General features: G+C 37.6%; 2 protein-coding genes across 4 annotated transcripts in view; both read left to right on the top strand.

The window, feature by feature from the left end:
* Positions 1–498: 498 nt before the first annotated feature.
* tlcd5b (TLC domain containing 5b) lies at positions 499–8,490 on the top strand. The gene is made up of 4 exons (XM_007245268.4): positions 499–627; positions 3,677–4,110; positions 4,719–4,916; positions 5,973–8,490. Exons 3-4 carry the CDS (start codon positions 4,721–4,723, stop codon positions 6,497–6,499), a joined length of 723 nt encoding a protein of 240 aa, XP_007245330.1. The 5' UTR covers positions 499–627; positions 3,677–4,110; positions 4,719–4,720; the 3' UTR covers positions 6,500–8,490.
* Positions 8,491–9,254: 764 nt separating this feature from the next.
* arhgef12b (Rho guanine nucleotide exchange factor (GEF) 12b) overlaps positions 9,255–23,045 on the top strand; it is a 92,691-nt gene continuing 78,900 nt past the window's right edge. For 2 of the 3 annotated variants that reach the window (XM_049475624.1, XM_049475621.1), the window contains exon 1: positions 9,256–11,044. In XM_049475624.1, the coding sequence (XP_049331581.1) occupies positions 11,013–11,044 (32 nt within the window). In that variant the 5' untranslated portion in view covers positions 9,256–11,012. Of the gene's footprint in view, positions 11,045–23,045 lie in introns of all 3 variants that reach the window. The other variant, XM_049475620.1, reaches the window with a different exon arrangement.

The raw sequence follows: 23,045 nt of genomic DNA, 5'->3' as shown, positions 1-23,045 counted from the left end.
AAAAAAGTTTTAAGAGTTTAGAAATCAATATTTGTTGGAATAATCCTGGTTTTTAATCACAATTTTCATGCATGTTCTTCTCCACCAGTCTTACACACTGCTTTTGGATAACACTGTACCGGTCCTGGTGCAAAAAAATCAAGCAGTTCAGCTTGATTTAATGGCTTGTGATCATCCATCGTTCTTGATTATATTCCAGAGGTTTTCAATTTGGTAAAATCAAAGAAACTCATCTTTTTTTTTCAGAGCTGTATGAACTATGAAAATACAACTATGTTGCGGATACAAATTGTTATATTGATATTGTGCCTTTTATTATTTGCGCTACATTAAAAAAAATCAGAACACGTTTACCTATGTGTAAAAAAGGTCCTTGTATCATATAACAAATCCTGATATAGGCGCTTTAATCAGCAGCAGGGGCAGTACTGTGCCACAGCAGCAGGGGTGGGGGGGGGGGCTCTAGCTCGTGCTCTGAGTCTCGCGCTTTGGCTCGTGTTCTCCAATGGCGTCCTTGGCAACGGCGAGTTTGAAACGGAAGATAACGGAAGACAAGAACTGACCGTTAACAACCGTTAATAACCGTTATTAGAGGCTGAGAGCGAAGCGGGCGGACACACACAGCAGGTAACAGTCGGACCGTTAGTTTTTTACTTTACCTCCTGTATAGACCTGTTCATTCGCCTTTTCTACACCCCTGAAACCTTTAAACACATGTTTACAGTTTAATCCGCCTGTGAGAGTTAACACACATCCCCTCAATCCACACAAACCCCCAGATTAACAATCTCAACAGAAAAAACTCAGTGCAGGGTTTTACTTGTAGAAGTATACAGTAGAAATCAGTATAGGTTACACGCATGTTAACACCAATTTAATGTGTCTATACCATAGACTGTATATAAAGATGGACGCCGTGTCGCCGTTCCCATTTATTCAATGAAAATGAAGCCAAAATCTTCCGCCATTTTGGCGATTCAGAGACCAGAGTCTGCGCAGTAGAGACCAGAGGAGGGAGAAAGGCTGTGGAGAGACCGCCTACTCATTTGAATAACCCCGCCCCTGAGTGCTTCCTCGCGGTCACAGACTGCAGAGCGGGGCGGAGCGGAGCTGACGGTCTGTTATTGGTCCCGCCCATAACCAGCCCTTTTACAATAACCACACCTTTTTTGAATAGAGCCGAATAAAGTTTTAAAAACCGAATTCTGTGGGGATATAAAAATTTGACAATATAAGCAGAGGTTACACTAGCTGTTGCATTTAAATAATGGAGGTAGAATTACAGTATATTAGAAAAAAACGTGATTGAAAGTTGTCTGTTTTGCCATTGAAACCTATGGGGATGGGTGGAGTTACACAGCTTTCTGCAGCCGAACAGCAGGGGGCGCCCGACCTGTGGTGGCTTCACTTTTAAGAGACGATGCTCTGTCCAGCTATATACAGTCTATGGTCTATACAGTGTCTACAGCAGATGGCTGGATATTCCCCCTCAGTACTGTCTGGTAAACAGCAGAATTCCTGGTTCCATCTATTACAGCAAGTTGTTCAGGCCCTGAAGCAGCAAAGTAGCCCCAGATCATCACACGTTTTACGTTGATGTTCATTTTCTGAAATTATATGTTGGTTTTATGCCAGATGTAATGGGACACACCATCCAAAAAGTTCCACTCTTGTCACATTAGCCCAAAGAATATTTACCCAAAATCCTGGGGATCATCAAAATGTTTCTTTAGCAAATCTGAGACAGGCTGTTGCGTTCTTTTTAGTCAGCAGTGTTTTTTGTTTTTTTTTGCCTTGGAGCTCCCCCATTGAGACCATTTGTGATCTCTTTTTTATTATTTAACCATTAACACTGACCTTAACTAAGGCAAGTGAGACCTGCAGTTCTTTAAATGTTGTTCTGGGTATATTTGTGACCTCCTGGATGAGTTGTCCATGCCCTTTTGGAATAAGTATCAGTATTCTGGAGAGGCTAACCTCAGAACAGCGGAACGCTGACTGGGTGTGACAGTATTCTGATAATGACCATATATATAGTAAAATATTTCAGATTTCTATCATTCTAGTTTATTCTAGTGCTGCCAGAGAAAAAAAAATGTTCATTAAGTATACAAACTGCCTAAACATTTTAACAAATTTAATAATAAGATAAAATAATATATATATGGGTCAATTAGTACAGACAATTGTTTCTTAAACCTGGCCCTGAAGTGCTCTGCCTGGCTCATTTATAGCTTTCCCTTTTCCCAACATACCTGATTAAATTTATTATATTTTTAAAAAGACCTTTTAGAGTGTCAGGTGATGTTTTAGTCTATAGTATAGATTATAAGTCTAAGCATAAGCGTTACTTATGGCTTAATTAATTGTTCATAATTTAAAAATATTTGTTAAGTATATTGCAGTTGCAATAAATATATATCCACAAGTGGCCTATGCTTGTAAGGGGCAATAACCTTGCTGTGTCTCAGATTATAGTTAAGATGGATATGGATTAAAGCTGCAGCTTAAATACTTCCTTCCCCCTATCCATGAATCACACTTTTAATGGGTCCAGGTGGCGGAGGATATATGTCTTGGTTGGAGTATGATTTTAGCCTAAATTAATGTGTACCATGATGTAATTGTTACAGTCATGTTACAGTTACATATATATCATACTCTGTATAAAATTCTGATCAGCGCAAAATTAAAAAGTAACTGATGACTTATTTTTGAATGAAAGGAATACAAACAATCAGCCAAGACATGTTTGATGCCTGACCTGGGATTTTATATTTTAGAATGAAAGTAGGAAATCTATTTTGAAATGTCACACTTGGAAATTCTGACAGTTCAAGTGGAAGGCAGCATTATGGCCCCCTATCTCATGATGTTTGCTAGCTCAGGGGTGAGCTTTTGCTCTCCGGACTGTGTAGAGCTGCTGTAATTAGAAATTTTAACACCTTTAACACTTAAGAAGTGGAAAATCTCATGTATTTGTGTCTAATGCTGCCTTTGTGCACACAAATGCCACTACAAACTTTCCCCAGAAATCACAGACATTTGAGGACTTGTAGGCAGCATAAGGATACATAGAAAAAAAGAACTAAGACAATAAAAAGAGCAATAGATTAAAATAGCAAAGTTGTCATTGCTCTACAGTGGTGCAACTGTTTAACTGCTTAGTTGTTAACAGACAGAAGACCATATGTCCGAATCCCAGCTGCACCTAATGGTCAGACTGTATTTCTAGTAAACTTTAACCCCTTAACAAGTAGGCATTTTGTCAATTTTGTCAATTCTGCCTGATATTACTCGCCTAAATCTTGAGGATTTCAATTCAAGCATTACATAAAATGATTTATTATTTCATAAGAAACGTTACTGAAAATTCTAATTGGAATTGTAACAGAAAATATTTTAAAAAAGTAAATCTGTAAAACTGTAAAAATATAATGAATAATACAAAAAAAGTTACTGCAGAGAAAAAGGGTTTTGTATCATCTACATTTGTGGCCCTTATATGGGCCAAGGCCTATTAAAAGGTTAACTGAGATGCAGAATACAAATACGAGGATTAGTTCAATGATTTTAAAAGCAAAAAGCTGTTTTATCATATTATAATTAGAAGTTAACTTATGTCATGGGAGTTTTACAATTTACAATAATGTCTTTATTATTGGCTTCTTTTCAGCATCCATCTAACTTCCTTCTCTCACTCAAGAAGATGGTGTGATCTTAAGCTGTCAGACAAAGCATTTCACACTAGTTTCCTCCCCTGACCTGTGAGGCCATTGGGCCTTTGACTGAATGGCTCCATCTTGTTTGGATCTGGGCCAGGGCGCACAGGGAGTACTGAGACGCTAATCTCTTAAGAGGCTCAAGCTAGCTTGTGAACTCTGGGAGGGCACAGAGAAGTGAGCGAGGAAAAGCGCGTTGTGATTTGGAGCTGTCATGGAAAATATGAAGATGTGTTCTCGTCTGATGTGGGAGGCCACCTGCAGAGAGCCACTGAAGGGCACTGGAGACAGGTAGTGGTGTCCAGTCTGAGAGCACTGCAGAAGGATGCTGAGATATCTGCTGCAGCAGGACGTGGGAGCCTAGCACTTGCTATGAGTGACAGCTAAGGTAAAACCTGTGGCTATTCTTATAACTTATTAGCTCTGAGGAGATATTTTTTAATCTTAGTGTAGAACAATAGGCCTCTACGGTAAAAAAAAAAACCCTCTTACCTTGCTTGTGGAACTGGATAAGAAGCTATTTAGATATTAAAGGAAAAGTGATCTAACTCATCATGCTAAACAAAGAGATTCGCGTTATTTTTATGTCATGTTTTAGAGTAGGTAAACTGACATATGTAAACTTATGTAAATGGACAGTATGTAAATATACCTGCTAAATATACAACACAATGTGTTTTTGTTCAGTGTTTTATTACTATTATTACTCAATTATTAACTAATAAAATATATAACTTAATGGTCTAGTATTTAATCAGTGCAGTATGCACTTAATACTGTGCTGTTAATACTGTGTTGCAACCTGATAGATTGCAGTATCCTGAAGCTTTTTATAACAGCTCTCTGTAACTGGTCTTAAACTTTCAAATTTAATGTTAATTAGTGTTCAGGGGCCTATATGAAGTCTCCCATATTGAGCATATATTGACATATTTTTTGAGATTGCAAACCCTGATTATGTTCTGTGCGTGTTGTTTTTTTGGCCTCCTAATATAGCCATGACGCTGTTTTTAGTGGAGACGAGCTGCAGCCTGATTGGCTGGCTCTGCCTCTACATACTGCTGTGTTACGTTAATGGGAAGCGGGGCTTTGAGTGGAATTGCCGGCTGGTCACCCTAATCCATGGGGTCCTCATCGTCTGTGTGACTGCTTACATCGGATTTGTGGATGGACCATGGCCATTTACGCACCCTGGTGAGTGCTACTAATATAAAAATACTGAAATGGAAAGATAGCAACAATATATATATATATATATATATATATATATATATATATATATATATATTTTTTTTTTTTTTTTTGCAAAAACCATCTCGATTTTTGATGACTTGTTGATGTAATGTGAATCTGGAGGTTGTTTTTTATAAAACAAAAAAAAATCAACAATGGTGTTGGAGTGGTATAACATTGTTATGTATCCTATGGTATGTATTGTAAATTGATGGTTATTATAGTGTGTACATTGGAAAAATGCAACCAAACAGAGGATCCCACCAATCAATCAGATTGTTTGCTTAAATCATTACTTGACAAATGTTTGGATTTAATTCAAGATTCAGGATTAGAGTCCTTAACTTTGCAACCCTAATGTTGTTTACAACTAATGAAAGATTACACCCATGTAATCTGTGTTATAAAAACTGTCGTTGCACATCAAGATGTTAATTCTTCTTAAAGAGATTTGATTATGTGGTTTCTGTTTGTGTAAACAGATAATTGTGTCATACAGTTGTCTAACTAAATAGGTACATGTGCATAGTAATAGTAATAGGTACAGTTACATAGACTGCATAGACATAGACACAGTTACCTATTTAAATCAAAGATTTGGTGCGGAATTAAAAACTAGGGGTGTGTAAATCCAGTGGTTAATATCAGTATTAGTAGACAGAAAGACAGACAGACATACTTCCTTGACCACAAGGGAAATTTAGGCATCCAGAAGAAACAGCACAATAAAATTAATTTTAGAATTAAGATATGTACATATATCATACTTGTATGTATACACATTTATTAGTCTTATAGCTCAAGTTGTAAAAGAAATAAACTTCAGATATCCATGTCTTGGGGTGGGTAATAGGTGAAATTGTGTGAATTGTATTTTTCACCAAAATATTAATTTTATTTAAAGCTGCCACACATAATTTAAAACACTTTGAATAATAGTGATTAGTAGATCAGCCAGGTCAAATATTCTGTAAAATTAAATTCCTCATGCTAATGTTTTCTTTCCTTTTTTTTCAGGGTCAGAAAACACCCCTCTCCAGATGTTTGCTCTGTTGCTCAGCCTGGGCTACTTTCTCTTCGACATGATCTGGTGTGTGTACTTCCGTACAGAGGGTCCAGTCATGCTGGCCCACCACACTTTGAGCATTCTGGGTATCGTGTCAGCACTGGGCATGGGTGAGTCTGGCATTGAGACATGTGCTGTGCTATTTGGCAGCGAGATCACCAACCCCCTCCTTCAGGCCCGCTGGTTCCTCAAGCAGACAGGACGCTACGACAGCCTGACCGGAGATGCTGTCGACCTCCTCTTCATCACTCTCTTCGCCTCTGTACGCATGGGCATCGGCGGCCGCATGCTGTACTGTGAGCTGACCTCCCCCAAACCTAAAATGGTGATGAAGTGGGGCGGTGTGGCCATTTATGGCCTCTCTTGCCTCTTTATGGTGGACATTGCACGCTTCGCCTGTCGAAAGACTCGGACCAAGTACAGGAGGTGGCAGGAGCAACGGAAGCTTGAAAACACTAATGGACATGCAGGAAAGTGAAGTAATGGACCAAAGATGTGGACTAGAAGACTGTTTTGCATTTTGTTTAAGTAATAACTTGAAATTAAGGTCCTTCAAAGACTTTATGAGATGAGTACTGGTGATGTGGGAAAAGTCTATTTATTAACTTGCAACAGTACAAACCAGCAGCACGATTACTAGAGTTAAAATTACCAACTGATATGAAACTTTTATAGACAATGCAATTTAAAATTTTAGATTTTCTTTTATTCACAGGTGGAATCAGGTTAGCAGTGCTTTGTTCATGGCTCCAGACTAACACCATTATGTCGTCCGGAAGCTAAAAAAAAGCACAGGGACAAGATAAAAAAAAAAAAAAACTCGTGTGCGAACAAAGTTGTGTGCGGCAGACACACATACATTCTTACACATTCTATTGAATTGTTTTTTTTATTTAATTGGGTAAATATAAATGTCGTAACTGAATGTATGGTATAATTGCCTAATTGTGTTGCTAGGGCTGGACAGTAAAAAAAGGATACATTTTTTGTAATAATAGTAATATTATTTTAAAACTCAATTTGAATTTTTGTACTTTTCATCTCTTGTAAGGCATTCTTGTCAGTGTTTTTTGTGACCTCTATGTTGTTCATGTCGATATCATTATTATATCATACTTGACCAAAATTAAGAAATATATTGTGATATGAACTTTGGCCACATTGTCCAGCCCTTAGCCCTAACTATATATAATATAGTATAATAAATATTATGGCCTTGTATATTATGGTTTGTACTCAGATTCACCAGTTCAGCCAGTATTATTGTCAGATAGTTAAACAGGGGTGACTTGCATTGACTTTCTCACTAGCATAGATGTCTTACGTTCCAAAAATTGATGTTATTATGAGTGCATTTTCTGGATTTGCTGATACCGTTAAAAACAAAGTTCATCAATATTGGCTTATACCATTGGTTAAACAATATTAATGTCAGGCCTACTGAACGATCTACTTTCACATATTCATAATTCCACAATGGCCATAATACTGAAATCCATTTCTTTACACTTTTTAATAACTGAATAATGGATTATTTGCTACAATCTGATGTTTATAAGATAAAATGACTTGTGAATTATTATACTTGTGATTTAGCCTAAGCCCTCAATGTTGCCAGTTGTTTTACATGCTTCATTTTATATTTTTTTGTGTCATGTTGTCTGTGGCTGGTTTTGAAAGGGATTGTAAAGCAGCCAAGAAGTTGCCTATCAAAGTAATTTTTCATTTTTTAACTGTAAATGTAGTGATTTAGAGTGTCCAGTGATACACTGATGTAATTTCTATTTTTTGCTTGCTGTTTAGTTGATGCTTTATGAACATTTTTGCTATAACTGCTTATGAAAAGGCCATAAAAAATGCTGATATGATGCTTTTTCTGACCACAGTGCTCTTAGCTTGGTGGTGAACCTAAATTATATCTGTTCGACAGTAGTCCTGTGGTTAGAGATTGACCAGTGCTGAATAAGGTGGAGGGGGGCTGATATAATATAGTGTTACCTATATTCTAGAGCGCATATACTGTATAGTCTGTGTCTGAAATGTAAGAAATGCTGCCTACTTAGGCAGGATTCTGAGGCAGAAAGCAAACCAGTCTTGTCTGAATCAATGTTTTATTGGGTGAAAATGATAATAGCTAATGATCACACAGCTAAGCACTCATATGTAGTATGAGCAGTAAGCAGTTGATATCTTGAAATCATCAGAATATAGTGTTTCATTTTTTTTGGTTTGATTTAGACACAGAGACCTTCATTATTACACTGCATTTAAAGTGAGTCAGTGTGGACAGCAAGGCATCAAGTCAGCATTTGTTTTGTTCAGACAGCAATAGTGAGTGGCCAGTGAGTAGAAGTGGAGTGGTCGGTGAGTTGAGTTCTTATATTGTCTTTTTCAGTGGGAACCACCAGATGGCGTGATTGTTCTCTGTATACGTCTCTTCAAAAACACTAATAAAGTTTTTGCAGGAGGTGCCAGTGCCTTAAATACATAAAAATTCAATACAATAAAAGTGTCATTATCATATACGTCTGCACATAAATACAGCTCTGAAAAAAATAAGAGACCACTTAAAAATAAAGAGTTTCTTTGATTTTACCTAATTTAAGACCTCTGAAATATAATCAAGAGGAAGATGGATGATCACAAGCCACCAAACCAAGCTGAACTGCTTGAATTTTTGCACCAGTAGTGTCATGAAGTTATCCAAAAACAATGTGTAAGACTGGTGGAGGAGAACATGCCAAGATGCATAAAAAACTGTAATTTAAAAAACAGGGTTATTACACCAAATATTGATTTCTGAATTCCTAAAACTTTATTAAAATGAATAAAATAACAATGTTCATTTTACTCAAACATATACCTATAAATAGCAAAATCAAAGAAACTGAAGTGGCCTCTTATTTTTTTTCCAGAGCTGTATATTATATAATTGTTTAAGTAATGTAGGAACTTTATTTAAAACTACAAAACTACAGTTTAGTTACCGCTACTTACGTTAATAAACAAGAAATAAACAGAAGTGGGCTAAAACGTGCATTAATCTATTGAAATATAACGTTACATTCATTCCTTCACACTTAGTTATACGTAGCGTATACTACTACGGTCTGTCTGTCTGTCTGTCTGTGAGTGACTGTCTGCCAGCTCTAGATATGAGTGAATGGCCAGTAACAGCCGCAGTACATGGGCGGCGATAGCGCCTACTGCGGAAGGATACACCCCAAAAGGGAGTGAACTGCTTCCAGAGCGCAGGAATCCGGTGGATGTAAATTTTGCCGAAAGTCAGGAATTATGTGGATTTTACAGGTTTTTCCTCGTCGCTTTTTTATTTGACTCCTGCTGAAATTTGACATTCGTGTCAGCGTACGCGGAACACGTCTCCTGTGGGGTATTGAGCCGCCGGGACTGTCGAGCAGCGTGTTTTTTGGGGCGAAAAAGAAGAGGAAGGCGAGGGGAAAACTAGTGAATTTCGAAAAACATGGAGACAAGGAGGGGAAGGACCTGACCAGCTAAACTAACTAACAAACTAACTGACCAAATGACTACAGAGGGAGTTTACAGCCGCGTGAAGATAGATAACCTACTAAAGAGAGGGGGGACGGAGTATTTTTGGTCAGATATGTGTCGGACGGGTTTTGGGCTTTTTAAATAAACATGTCGTTATTTTAGCTAACGCGACCGTTAGTCAGGAGCGAAGTCGTTCCGAGCAGAGCTCGAGCTCTAGTTGACATCCAGGGGGTTGTAACGTTAGTTAACTAGTTAACTAACTAGCATAGCTAAAGTTTTTTTTCCACTCAGTTCCAGTTCTTTTTTTCCTTGCTGTGGAAAAAATAACTAGTTAAACAGGCAAAGTGAGGAATTTGGGAATTCTGTGGAAAAAATTAAACTTACAATGTAACGTTAGCTGGAACTTTCGATTTGCTGGATGTTTTGAAGCAGTTGTTGTGGTAGTTTTGCAGTTTTAACAGCTAGGTTACAAAGGAGAGAGGAGAAGAATTAGCTCAACACATTCTTTCTGAGAGAGGGGGGAAGTCCCATGCCGTTTAAGCGACAGAGAAAGAGAGAGAGCGAGGGGCCTGACAAATTCGACACATTCGCCAAATTATTGTTTTGAGTATAGCTAGTTCACTCAGAACGAAGTGGAGCGATAGATTAGTGCCATAGCTGTATATTTTTGCACAGACACAGCCGCGAAGCAGTGGCTTCAACACGAGAAAGCAAACGTGTTGTTATTAGTTCACCCAGTGGAGTCACAGATAGATAGGCATTGTGGCTCAGTGTGGGAATTCTCAGTTTAGAGGAGGGTCGCGGCTAGAAAGGCTGTGAGGTTAAATAGTTCGTTAGTTAACACTAGTTACTAACGTTCAGGAATATATTCAGACAGAAAGAGACCCAAATTTGACAGAAAAATACTTTGCCAGGTCTAGTTTTTTGTAGTGTCTTCAGAGGCTACAGTGGTTAGCCAGGGTTAGGAGAAGCCTGTCTGCCCTGTCCTGTTTCTGTCCTGGAAGTTGTGAGCTAGGTTAGCTTGCCTTGCTAGGCTAGCCAGCTAACCCAAAGTGGTGCCACACTCGTCTTGAAGGGAAACGGCAAAGCAAGACCAAACTATGCGCCACATTTACAGCACGCCTTTAACATTATTAAGGCGACTAACAGACACGAACAGGCACATGTTTGCATGACTAGGCTGGGCAGCTGCTCTTTCTTCTCCATAGTGTGAGGACTACTGAATGAATGCCCACAACTTGTTTCTATCTCCGTGTTCAATGGGAAACATCTAATGACATACTGCTACTACTAAAGCAAAGAACGCCTGACAAACTAGCTGGATACTTTTTCTTTCCACGTTTCCCCCAAACGTACGCTCACGCACTGGCTGGATTGTACTTCCCATCAAACATCTCAGTTTTCTCCGGACCCAAGTGTGTTTTACTTCGGTAAAATGCTAGTTGGATAAGAGCGGAAGAAACCCAAGACACAGAAGCCCAATGAGCGGCTCACAGTCCACGATAGTTGACAGGTAAATGTCTCCAGTGTCTTCCAGTACGCTTTTAAAGGCCTTTCTGTTCATTTGCTTTTGCTTGTGTTTATATTTGGTTGGTCTCTATCACGACTTGCTTCTGTGGCAGCCTAGTGTTGGACCTGACACCTTCTCTTTCTTGGAGTCTGGGTGATGGTCATCATGGCTGTGTTGATGTTTACACTAGCTAGGGCTGCACGATATTGCAAATTGCGATATGATGTTCTGATATCTATATATATATATATATTTTATAAAAAGGTCGGCATTTTCATCAGATTTCTCCAGATATCAGTGATCCAGGATGTCATGATTAGGGATGTAGCTAATCTTGAATTTGAGTTTGTAAATTTATACAATACAGTGACAAAGTTAAGTTATATGGTGCTCTGCTGGAATGTTAAAAATAGATAGATTTAGGCTGAACAGTTTGTGCAGTGATGAAAAATGGGGGCAAAAAACATTTCTGTGCATCCATTTGTATTAAAGATGGGAGTAATTTATTCTGTCTTATTTCACATTACACGTCATGACACTGCAATGACGATGCTGAAATGATGTTAGTGTGCAGCTGTATTTCAGGCATATTATAGTGTATTTCAAAGAGAAAATATTCACATTTGATTTGTTTCACTCAGATGATAAAGCATCGATGTCCATTCTTATATTTATAGGTCCAGTGTGATCACAAGTATTTTGTCTAGGTGAGCATGAGTATACACTGATATTGTATTATTGGCCAATGCCAATATTGTGCGCAAATGGTAACACAGCTTTCCTAGTCCCTGTAAAGAGGTATTGACAGTAGAATAGGAGTACATAAATGTGAACCTATTTGCATCACTCCAAATGCCAGGTGTGTACCGAGGGGTGTTATTTGTGAGCTCTGAAGCAATGGAACTATGCAGAGTCTTCCCTAGAACGATGCTGCTCCATTTCATACTTTTGGCATGAGAACAACGAATGAGGAGATGTCCTAGTACTTTTGTCTGTGTAGTATATTGATTGAAGCCTATACACTCCCAATATACACATTGAAAACACAGGATGGTATTTTAATCTAACACTTCTAAAAATCTAGTATCTGCTGATATAATGGGAATTGCATTGTTGTTTGAATATTGTAGTGGAGACCTACATCCTCTCTAGTGATTTGCAGATGCTCCACAACATGCCTCTCTCCATAACAAACCAGAGGTGGTGAAACAGGTCTGAATGCAGTGTCATCTTATGAAGGAACACCATCTTGCATAAGACTCCTGAAAGACTACAGGCACTCAACCTATGAGGGAAGTGTGTTTTAAGAGAGCATGTACATGGAGTGCGGGGTGGACCTAGTGCATGATTATTACACTGCCACAAAGTCACGTCTGATGGAGGGTGTGTGTAACAGCTGAACCGCTCCCCCGAGTGCCTTACTGTTTTTGAATGAGTCATATGTCGAAATGGATTACGAAGGAGACCAACAGGTGCTTTAGTTAACCAAATTCTTGGTTTGTTGTGTGATAAACCACAATTATGCTGCCCTTGGGCTGATAATGAAAATGGGTTTATGGGTTAGACAATGATGGCAGTAGTAGTTCTTAAGCTTTGTAGGTTGGGTTTTCACGTGTGTTGCCTATGTAAGATTCATCACTTTGGGATTGGTGAATGCAAATTTTAGAAATGGCTTTTCAGAAGGTTGTCAAAACCACCTTTAATTGAAACCTACACCAGTTAGCCATAACATTCCAATTACCTGCCTAATCTTCAAAACAGCTCTGACCTGTCAAGGCAAAGCTGCTAATAGGTACTTTATCATTTTTTAACTAAAACTCCTTCAAGTCCTGTTAGTTGTGAAATGGGGCCCTTTATGAATCATCAGTAGGCTTTGGGTGCCCTTGACCCTGTCGCCATGTTGTCATTCCTTTGTGCAGCTGTGGTCAGAACTGACAGTTCAACTCCGTGTGGTTTTACGTCATGATTATTTAACATTATTTATGTTCAAAATATTTAAAACAGTTTTCTGTAGATTGTATTCCCAAACATTTTGGCATTAGTAGTTAAGACCATGTTTTATGCTTTATGCTGCTCTAAATTATAATTTTATTATTATTTTTATTATATTATAAAAACTTCTTTGTTAACTTTTTTGTTAACTTCTGTTAATTTAATTAATCAATCAAATAATTTTGCCCTTACAGTACCTCAGTCATGTGAAGTTGAAGTTTTGTCTAACCAGAAGTGTGTGATACAACAGCAACTTGTACTTACACAGCTTCTACTAGTAAGGAAATAAGTGTATGTTGAACGCAGTATATGTACAAATGTTTTTATACACCTCTTGTAATGAATGCATTCAGCTTCTTTAGGTTAACCCCTTACTGACACATGTTATGGTGTAGAGCAGTGGAACTATGTTCTAGTCTATTGGCGTTCTCCATCCAATACTTTTGGGAATGTGGTGATATAATGATCCTGTTGCTGAATGTAGTTAAATCGTCAGAGCAATGCTTAAGAATCTAGTAGAAAGCTTTCCCTGGACAGTAGACTCTTGTTTTTTTTTTTGTTTTTTTTAGGTATTACTGATTTCTGAAATAATGAATAAGTAGGTATCCCAATACTGTTGTCCTTTTAGAGTGTTTGTCTGTTGTCCTTTTATAAGTGTATAGTGTAACTATCAGGGCTTTTAGAGCATTTTTGTTTATAGTGCAAAAGGTATTTTTTTCAGGGGATGTTCAGTTAATTGACTAATTAATTAATTAATTAACTAAGAAATTGATGCACTCTCTTACACAATATAGTCATTTAACTCAGGTCTGCTTTGCTGAAATGTAATGGTGTATTCAGATTGCGATTTATATTGGGCTCAAAATCTTCCAATTTGTTTTTAACAATATCTAAGTGAAGAACAATTCTGACTTGTTACATAATAATTCTTCTCTTCTCCTTCTTATGCATGTTGTCACATATTTGCATGTATTGTTATAACCCTAACCAAATGGGTGAATATCTTCATGTTAGCTGTCAGATTAATGTGTTGAAGGAAACAATAAAATTGTGTTAATGCTCTGAATACAACTGCTGCGGTTGGTCACATGGAAGCAGGAGGTGATGTGTACCCATTCATCACCTCACATAGTCTTGCTTATGTGACACAAGGAGAAGAAGTATTTAGATCTTTTGATGACCTAATAACTGACCCGTAGTGGGGACAGTGTTGCTTGTTTGCACCCCTCAGCATGTGATATGAAATCGTCAGACTGATGTGATCAGAGCACTGCTCCACTGACCTCTTGGAGTTTAAGCAATACAGATGTTCTCTAGAAAGTATTTGCTGGACATGCATGAGTTAGGTCTATTCTTCAGTTTTTAGGTCTTGCGTTCGTAGCTTACCACAGACACAGTCAGCCATGTTTAAAGGAACAAAACACAGAGAGATGTTGGGTAAGCTAAACAGTGTCATCTTATCTTATTTTTCTGGCGTAATCTGTCTGCAGATAACAGAGTTGCACCATAAACGTGTGTGGGTATTGCAGTGTATTCTCTCTGTCCTTCTGCACCAGCTTTTTTACCTCAGTAAATAAATAAAAAAAAGGTGTCTGCTGCACTTCACTGCCTCTCAGCCTGAGATTGTGTGTCAGTTTGACCGCAGGACCCGTCCTAATTTGTTTGTTGGTGTTTTGTTTTGTTCGTACTCATGGAAGTATGTCCCATGGGTGTTAATACACTCTTGGATATCCCTGGTGTAGAAAGGGGTTGTACAGACTACTGTAGCATGATGTATCAAATGATCAGTGCTCTTTTTCCCCCTACTACATTTTACACTACATACCGTGCACACATCAGTACTGTACCTTTTAGGACCTTTACTGCATTATTTAAGTAGACTTTGATGTATTCTGCCTTTAGGAGAATCATGCTAATTGTGCATATTCATTCATTTTGGATGAGCAGAATTACACTTTATTTAGGAACATACACAGACACAACAAAATATTTTGTCTTTGTTTTAAAGGCTACATCTACCCTCAATATCAGCAGTGCTTCACATTTTAAAATAATTTCACATTTCACATTTCGAAAAACTTTTGAGGATCAGGAGAGGTGGGGCTTGGTGAGAAGCCAGCAGGGTAGAAATCATTAAAAAATTCTGAATGGATTGCTGTCTGCCACTACATTACAGATGGGAAAATCCTCTGAATTCCATAATCACTTAGAGTGGAGTTGAGTTACGTATGCAGCAGAATCGATTTCTTTTGCCCAGGTCAGGTTTATAACAGCAAACGTATAATTTAGCACCAATTAATATTCTTGATCAAATCACGCATTTAACGCAAATTCTACAAGTATGATGAGAAATTAATTGTATATTTAAAAAAAAAAAATATATATATATATATATTTTTTTTTTTTACTTGTATTTCATTTTTGTTTTATTTAATTATTTTTTATCCCATTTTCCCCCAATTGTGAATAATTCCCCCAACACTAGCAGGGGCATAATCTAGTAGAAAGTCTTTCCTGGACAGTGAAGATAATTACTCCTACAAAATCAGAATACATTTTTTAATATTATTGATTTCAGAAGCAGGTGTCCCAATACAGATGTTTAGTCCTTTATAGTGTATATTTTTTCTATAACTATTTTTTTATAACTCTTGGGGCCTTTTAGAGCTTTTTTGCTTTGGCCAAATGTGCTCTCTCTAACTGTGCAAGACTTTACACTTGGAGCACCTATTTGCACTTAAGACAACACTAAGAAATGGAAAGAAATGATTAAATTTGCACTGAATACAACCAATATTTAAATGTTTCTGTTTTTCTGTCCCAACACTAGCATAACAGTTCTATAAACCGTTAGTTAGACTGACAAGCCAAAAGTCATAGAACAGTACTTTGTTAATTGATTTTGAAGTGGTGCCTTAGTGGAAGACTCATACGTGCATAAGTTGTAAGTAGGCCTGTCACAATAATTGCGATATCGATTTATCATACAATAAATGAACATGACCTCAATAATTTCTGATAATCGTGATATCGTCTATTGTGTTTATTTCTCTGTTTGTTCAAATACATAACAGTAAACAGTATTTTAGCCAGTCATGCTTCAATAACTGTGACTCCACACACACAATGTGGATTAAATATGTATATAATTCTCAAACTAATTATAATAAATTGTTACTTTAAATTTAGCTTTCTTTAAAAAGTGTATATTTGCTTTTTATGTTATTTGGTTATTAGGGGTGGGAATCTTTTACTATCTCACGATTCGATTCGATTCCGATTTTGGGGGCCACGATTCGATTCAAAATCGATTTTTGATTCAAAACGATTTGATTTATAAAAATTTATTGAAAACTTATTGAAAAAAAAGCCTCCAAAATATACACTGGTCCTGGAGAAGGTAATGTGTTACAAAAACAATAAAATGTGCAGGAATGTGGGTCTTCAGTGACAGAGGAATCACTGGGATATCACAATGACGTTAATGAACAATAAATAAATAATAAATAACACTGCTTTATTATAAGGCTACTAGCGGTGGTGTGTAGGTGACGCTGCTGGGCTGATGTGATGATAGCAGTGGAGCGCTAAAGTTCAGGAGCAGCTGCTGATTAACTAGTTAATTTAAGGCCGTTGTATTTCTTCAGAAAGGGGGCAGGAGGTGGAGAAATTAATTCATATTGTCCATTCCTTAATTCCTCTGTGATGGGGAGCTGAAATTAGCTCTGATTAGCTTATTGTTATTTTTCCGTTCCGCCTTAAATGCTGCAGCCCGCTGCCACCTGTAGCGTTATTTAAGGTGGAACTGGAAAGTTAGCTAGTTAGCTAGCTAACAGAAACTGAAACTAACTACTAGCGATCTTTTTTATGCTTGTTATGAAGCATTCTGCCATAAAACATTAAAACTACACGTTAATCTAAGGTAATATAGTGCTTGTTCTGCCATCTTACCGGTGATTCTCATACACCTACGCTCGTGTGGGTCTGACGGTAAGTTCAAACTGCAGCGGCCACGGTCGCTTTGGGCAGTGGGAGGCGGAGCGAAAAACGCTTCGTGCCGCTGCAGTGTGAACTTACCGTGAGGGGTAGGGCCAAGGGAAGAAATGGGATTGGACCTTAGAATCGATTTTGGGACATTTTAAATCGATTCTGAATCGTAGTAAATGAGAATCAAGATTCTTATGTGAATCGATTTTTTGGCACACCTCTATTGGTTATCATTGTCAGTGGCATTTAATAGTCATAAAATTACAAAAATATCGTATATTGCAATATTTTTTGGAACAATATATCGTCCACAAAAAAATCTCATCATGACAGGCCTAGTTGTAAAGACTTACTTTGTAAGTCAGCCTGAGCACTTACAAGAGCCCTTACAAGAGTTCAGGTGATGCCTGACACTGCTAAATGGATGGGACCTTCCATTTCTAAAAATGTGTGCACATTTATCATTCCTCTGATGTCACATCTGTACCAGGGATATGCCATAGAAGGTATTACCAACCACAGTGGAAGGGGTGGTAATGATTGTGCTTGGTAGGAAATGCATCTACATTAAGTGAAAGAGGGTCCACACATACCACAGCCCAGTGCAGCATTTTTTAGCTTCTATAGGACATGGCAAAATTTATGAGACAAGTTACTAGTACCTGTCACATGACATTTGGTATGGAAGTGTATGTTCCTTTGCATAGATTGTGTTTGCATGTAGCCTAATATAACATAATAGTATGCACACAGACTCGAGAATTAATCATTAGGGATGTAGGGATGGATGGAAAAATATTGCTCAAAAAGTTAGGCTATATATAGCCTTTATGTAAGCTATATGTACTACTCTTATATTGCAAAATAGTATTCAATATATAGTAGTTTTGCTTTAAAGTATTTTTTTTACACACAGACACAATCAGTACTGGCTAATTTTTTAAACTTCTCTTTTAATAGTTTGTCATGATCAAATTTATCACAATTAGGGGTGCGCCATATCATATCGTACACGATAATATCGGCAACATTTTTGAATATCATGAACGATATTAAACTCTGAAATATCGTGCCATATAACTCATGCCTAATTATCACATCAGGATGAGACTTTTTCGCTGTTTTTAACAAAAGAAAAATTCACACTGTTCTCATTTCCCATTAAATATCTACTAGAAACAGATTATATCTGTCCAGTATCATTTATTTTACTGCAGCACTGGATATATGGAGATATATGGAGTGCATTTAGTTTTTTTTGCAGTAGTGTATTCTTGAAAAAAAAAAAAAAAACCTCCCAACTCACTGTTACTAACTGCCAACAGAAATTTGGAAATACATACCGTATTTTTGCACTATAAGGTGCACTTAAAATCCTTAAATTTTCCCAAAAATCAACAGTGCGCCTTATAATGTATTGATCGGAGCAGTAAAGCCACTCCAAGAAGTACAGCATTATAAAGGGGTTTTAGTGAAGTTTCTTCAGCTGCTAATCGTAGTGCTAGCTCTTCTGCTGTTCGGAGGTGAGGACATCGGACTTTAGCCTGCGTTTACAGCGTTAAAACAAGGTATGTAGGATTGTACCGCTAGCTAATAATGTAACACTTTTTTAACATAAAAAGTATAGTTTTATGTATAGTGCTGTCGGGCGTCATTTACTAGCGCTAACCACACTGCTGCTAACTGCGCTAAAATACTGGAAATCTAAGCCTTGCTGTTAGTAAATAGAAGCGCTTTACTCACCAAAATAAACCGCTTTCAGGAGAGAAATCTGTGTAAATTAACATCCGTCTGAATACATATTAACAGTTAATCTGAGTACATAGTTATTTTGTTCATTTCCTTACATTTTCTTCTCAGTGAATTTCTATCAGTGTTTGGTGTATTTCTATGTTATAGTTTTGTAGTAACACTGCACTTGGCATTGGTCTAAAATTCTGATATACTGACTGATCATGTACATACTTTACAGGGAAACAGTGCCACTGGGTTCATTTTTAAATGTTCATCCACCCCTCTGTGTGTTTTTTTTTTTTAAAGTACACCTGCAGCTGTGTCTATCTCACTAGCAGCAAAGCTAAAAGCAGTCTATCAGTTAATGCTTTTGGAAGCACCTCCTTGTCCTCAGCCAAACCACTGAGTGCTTGAAACTCAGCTGCGCTTGTTCTTGTGAGGTGATCTTGTCTGACAGCTAGCCTGCGAGGAAAGTCTCCTTCTCCTGCTGCATGCAGAGGCCACCTCTCTGTCAGGAAAATCTGAGCTGACTATCAGACACAGGCCAACTAGGACTTACTAGTATGTCTTAGCCCATTGGAGAGACTTGGGGGTGTGGAGTTAAGATTATTAGTGTTTGTGACTGGCCTGTTATGAAATGTAAGGTAGTCATTTTTAGACATGAATGTCTATGAATATCGTAGGGGGTTGAAACAGGTTCAGGATTTAATAGCTGTGTTGTATTTGATTCTTATTTCTTTAAGAAATTTGTAAAGATCTGTTCTGTTGCAGCCCCCTTTATTGCAAACATTAAAACAATGAATTTACAATATACTCTGAGTGGTAAGGTTGAAGGATGTTTCCACACTAGCATTTTCTTTACTGGAATGCTTACTCTGAGAGTTTGGCATGTTTGGTTAAGCAAATGAAGAATTAAACATCTTGGGGAAGCAATCTTTAGACCTCCGCTGGTCTGGGTTTTACTTATAGTGCTGCAGTCTACTGTGGCTGTGAAAGCTTTTCGTTCCTGGTGCCGCAAGTAAGGTTGTGGGATTGGTTCATTTTGTCTCATAAACCCCTACCCTAAACAAACCTTAAGCTGGGACATTGTGCACTTGAGTATTTACTTAAGTAAGTAAGTAATGCATTGAATCTTTTATGATCTGAAATATGTATGTAATATGTAGTTGATTTCACTGCTTTGAAGAAACATCAGTAAAATGATTTCAGTGTGTGTTGGTGCTATCTAATGTCATGGTTTGGTATTTGTGATATGATAAAAACAAAAATTGATAATGTACTGTTACACCTGTATAATTTGTGATGAATATATGTATGCTATATTTTTAATGTTTTCTCAAATTATTTTCTTCTGTGAAAAACACAGAAATTTTTTGAAAACTTTTAGAAAATTAGTAGGTAATTGTGCTTGTAAGTTTCTAAAAGGAATAAGAAACAGTATACCCCATCCGAACCGGGCTGTTAAGATATTATTAAGTTCCAATACATATATGTAGTTTTCATTTTTTCCATATTGACACACAAAGTGCACTAGTAGTGCCATCAGTATCATTTCTGTTTGTATGAAGCCTGTTTGACAATGTGCTTACACTTAAAAGCCCCATGCATGGTGTCCTGAATTCACTTGCATCATAAAAGCACACAAACCTACTACTCTGCTTTTATCTGTCTTCTTGTGAGGAACGGTCTGACAATAGTAAGGCTGATACATCTTTTTTCTCCTGACGATTTCTTTTGTTGCTGCTTGGATTACTAAGGCGTCACAGGCTCTTTGGTCTGTAAAAATAGTGCAGTTGCCTAATCTATGGAGTATGGATTGCTCATGTCAGCTCAACACAAACCAAATGTCTATTTATCTCCTCTGTTTTCCAGCAGATGTTAGCTACTCAACAGTGTCTAAGCCGACTACTGTTTAATAGCTCAGTGATTGGAACTGGATCCATCCTGCCTAGTAGACTGCTTGCCTTATTTTATATACTTATTTTAGTTTCTAGAGCATTTTAACATGTAAAAGTTTATCATTTCTTTGAGTTGACATTTTCTTTAGATAGTGGATCGGCATTTACACATTTTTAAGTAACAATCAGGTCAGGTTACTGTATTTTATGCGCTATAAGGGGCACTTAAACTTTTTTCACATTTTCTAAAAACTTGTCAGTGCGCCTTTTAATCCAGTGCACCTTATGTATGAATTTTACCAATTGGGTGGGAAGGAGAGGTAAAACCACTTCGCTGAAGAGTATTGTAATAAAGGAGTTTCAGTTTTGCTCTCTAGCACTGAGGCTGGAGTAGCATTTAGCATTAGCTGCTAAACATTCCCCATTCAGAGTTGAGTGTTATCAGCCTGTAGCCTGCTCCTAACCTCGGCTAGCACTGCTGGAGCAGCATCAGCATTACCCAGTAACCGCGCTAGTTCTTTTGCTGTTCAGATGCCAGTATGTTGGACTGTGGCCTTCTGCTAACTCCAGCTAGCACTGCTGGAGAAGCATTAGCATTACCCACTAACAGCGCTAGCTCTTTTGCCATTCCGAGGTGAGTATATCGGACTGTAGTTGCTGCCCATGTTACTGTGTTAAAACAAGCTACGTGGGACGAACCACTAGCTAATATCGCGTGGGAGATTAGGCTAACGTTACTGTTGTAACACTTTTGTGTTTACTCATAGTTTTATTGCCTATTTATTTGAGAATGATCTAAGTAGAGCTTAGGACCTTTCACTCAAATTAAGGCGGTTCACCCTAATTTTTTGTTTTGTAGCTTCTAGAAACAGATCTTAGGAGCTGGACATTGCTGGAAAGTCCCAAAGAGTTGAATGAACGTTGATTGCTTGCTCATGATATCTGGATGCTTGCTCGCTGTCACAGTTGCTTCACTGCTCTGTGTAACTTTTTTCCTTTTTTACCCTGGAGGCCCTCTCAGGAAGTGGTGACATCACTGATAAACAATGTCTGTCAGTCAGGCCGGGCCACTGGCCCTTCCTGGCGGGGCCGCAGGCCACCAGCAAGGCATTATGGGAAAGGATAGAGCTTTCTGTCTTTCAGAATTGTGTCGTATGAATCTGCAGCTGACACATAATGAATTAATTTTCCTTAGTATGGTAGTTTTCTTTTAAAAATTATGCCAGGCTGATACTTTGTATATGTGCTCATATAAGTTGAATGTGTTGCTAGCTTATGGTAAGCTATATGTTCTTATTAATAAAGCTATGTTATTGCCCTCTCTACTAGAAGCTAACAGCTGGGGTGGGTTATACTATGTGTTGTTATTGTGATTATTTAGTTACAGTTGTTTGTTTGTTTTTCTTGAATAAATTAAAGATTAAGTCTAAAGTCTTGTTGCAATAGTTTCACAAATGTGCATACCACTAGGAAACTATAGGCCGTCAACTGTTGGATTTACATATTAGATGTGGATTTACACGTCATAAATAAGCCAATGTTTTGGGGCCTGCCACAAACAACCACTAATATAGTGTACTAATATAGTAACTCCATAGCATCAAGTAGCTAATTGGTAGTCACCACTGTTTGTGATTATGGCATCTTATGGGGAAAAGAGTGGTATACTATGCAAAACGATATGATAAAACCTATAATAAAAAAAATTTAATAAGCAGTAATTATTTGTAACACCAAAAACACAGCATATACCGGATGTTTACAAAGTAAATAATTGTGTTTCTTGCAATTATATGTATATACACACAACCCCTACACATCCTTTTTTTTGGATTCTGCACAGCATGTATGATATTAAGAATGAGGTAATGTTTAAATCTTATCTATTGTATAAAAACTTTTTGAATACGTCAATATACAGGTTATTAGCCAGTATATGATGTTATTTTGTGCTATGGCTGCTTTAAAAAATCTGTCTTAGCCTTCTGTCTGTGATATATATGTGTGATATATAAAAAACAGAAATTTTCCCTAATTTACCTAGGAATCACCAGAAATCATCAATCCATGATGGTGGCTGTATCATTAAGTGAAGTAATAGTGGGATAATACAATGTATTGTGCAGCCCTACTCAGAACAGTAAAACCCAACAGTAGCCAAGTTGTTTATTCCTAAACTGCTGTGGTTGTCACATCTTTACATGACTCAGAGCTTTAACAGGGCGAGAGAAAGATCACTGTGGAACCTCCCACCTTAATAACAGGTCCTTGTTATTGTGACAGTGAGGCCTGAAATAATCTCACCTGGCAGGTTCACTGTGGTCTTGTGTCAGACTCATCATTTGTAGATTTGAGTCTCTGTGTGTTTGCTGCCGTATCAGATACCAGTGAAC

This window comes from Astyanax mexicanus, chromosome 1, assembly GCF_023375975.1.
Source record: "Astyanax mexicanus isolate ESR-SI-001 chromosome 1, AstMex3_surface, whole genome shotgun sequence".
Lineage (NCBI taxonomy): Eukaryota > Metazoa > Chordata > Actinopteri > Characiformes > Acestrorhamphidae > Astyanax > Astyanax mexicanus.
The sequence above is the reverse complement of the archived record's forward strand: the minus strand, read 5'-3'. Positions and strand labels throughout refer to the sequence as shown.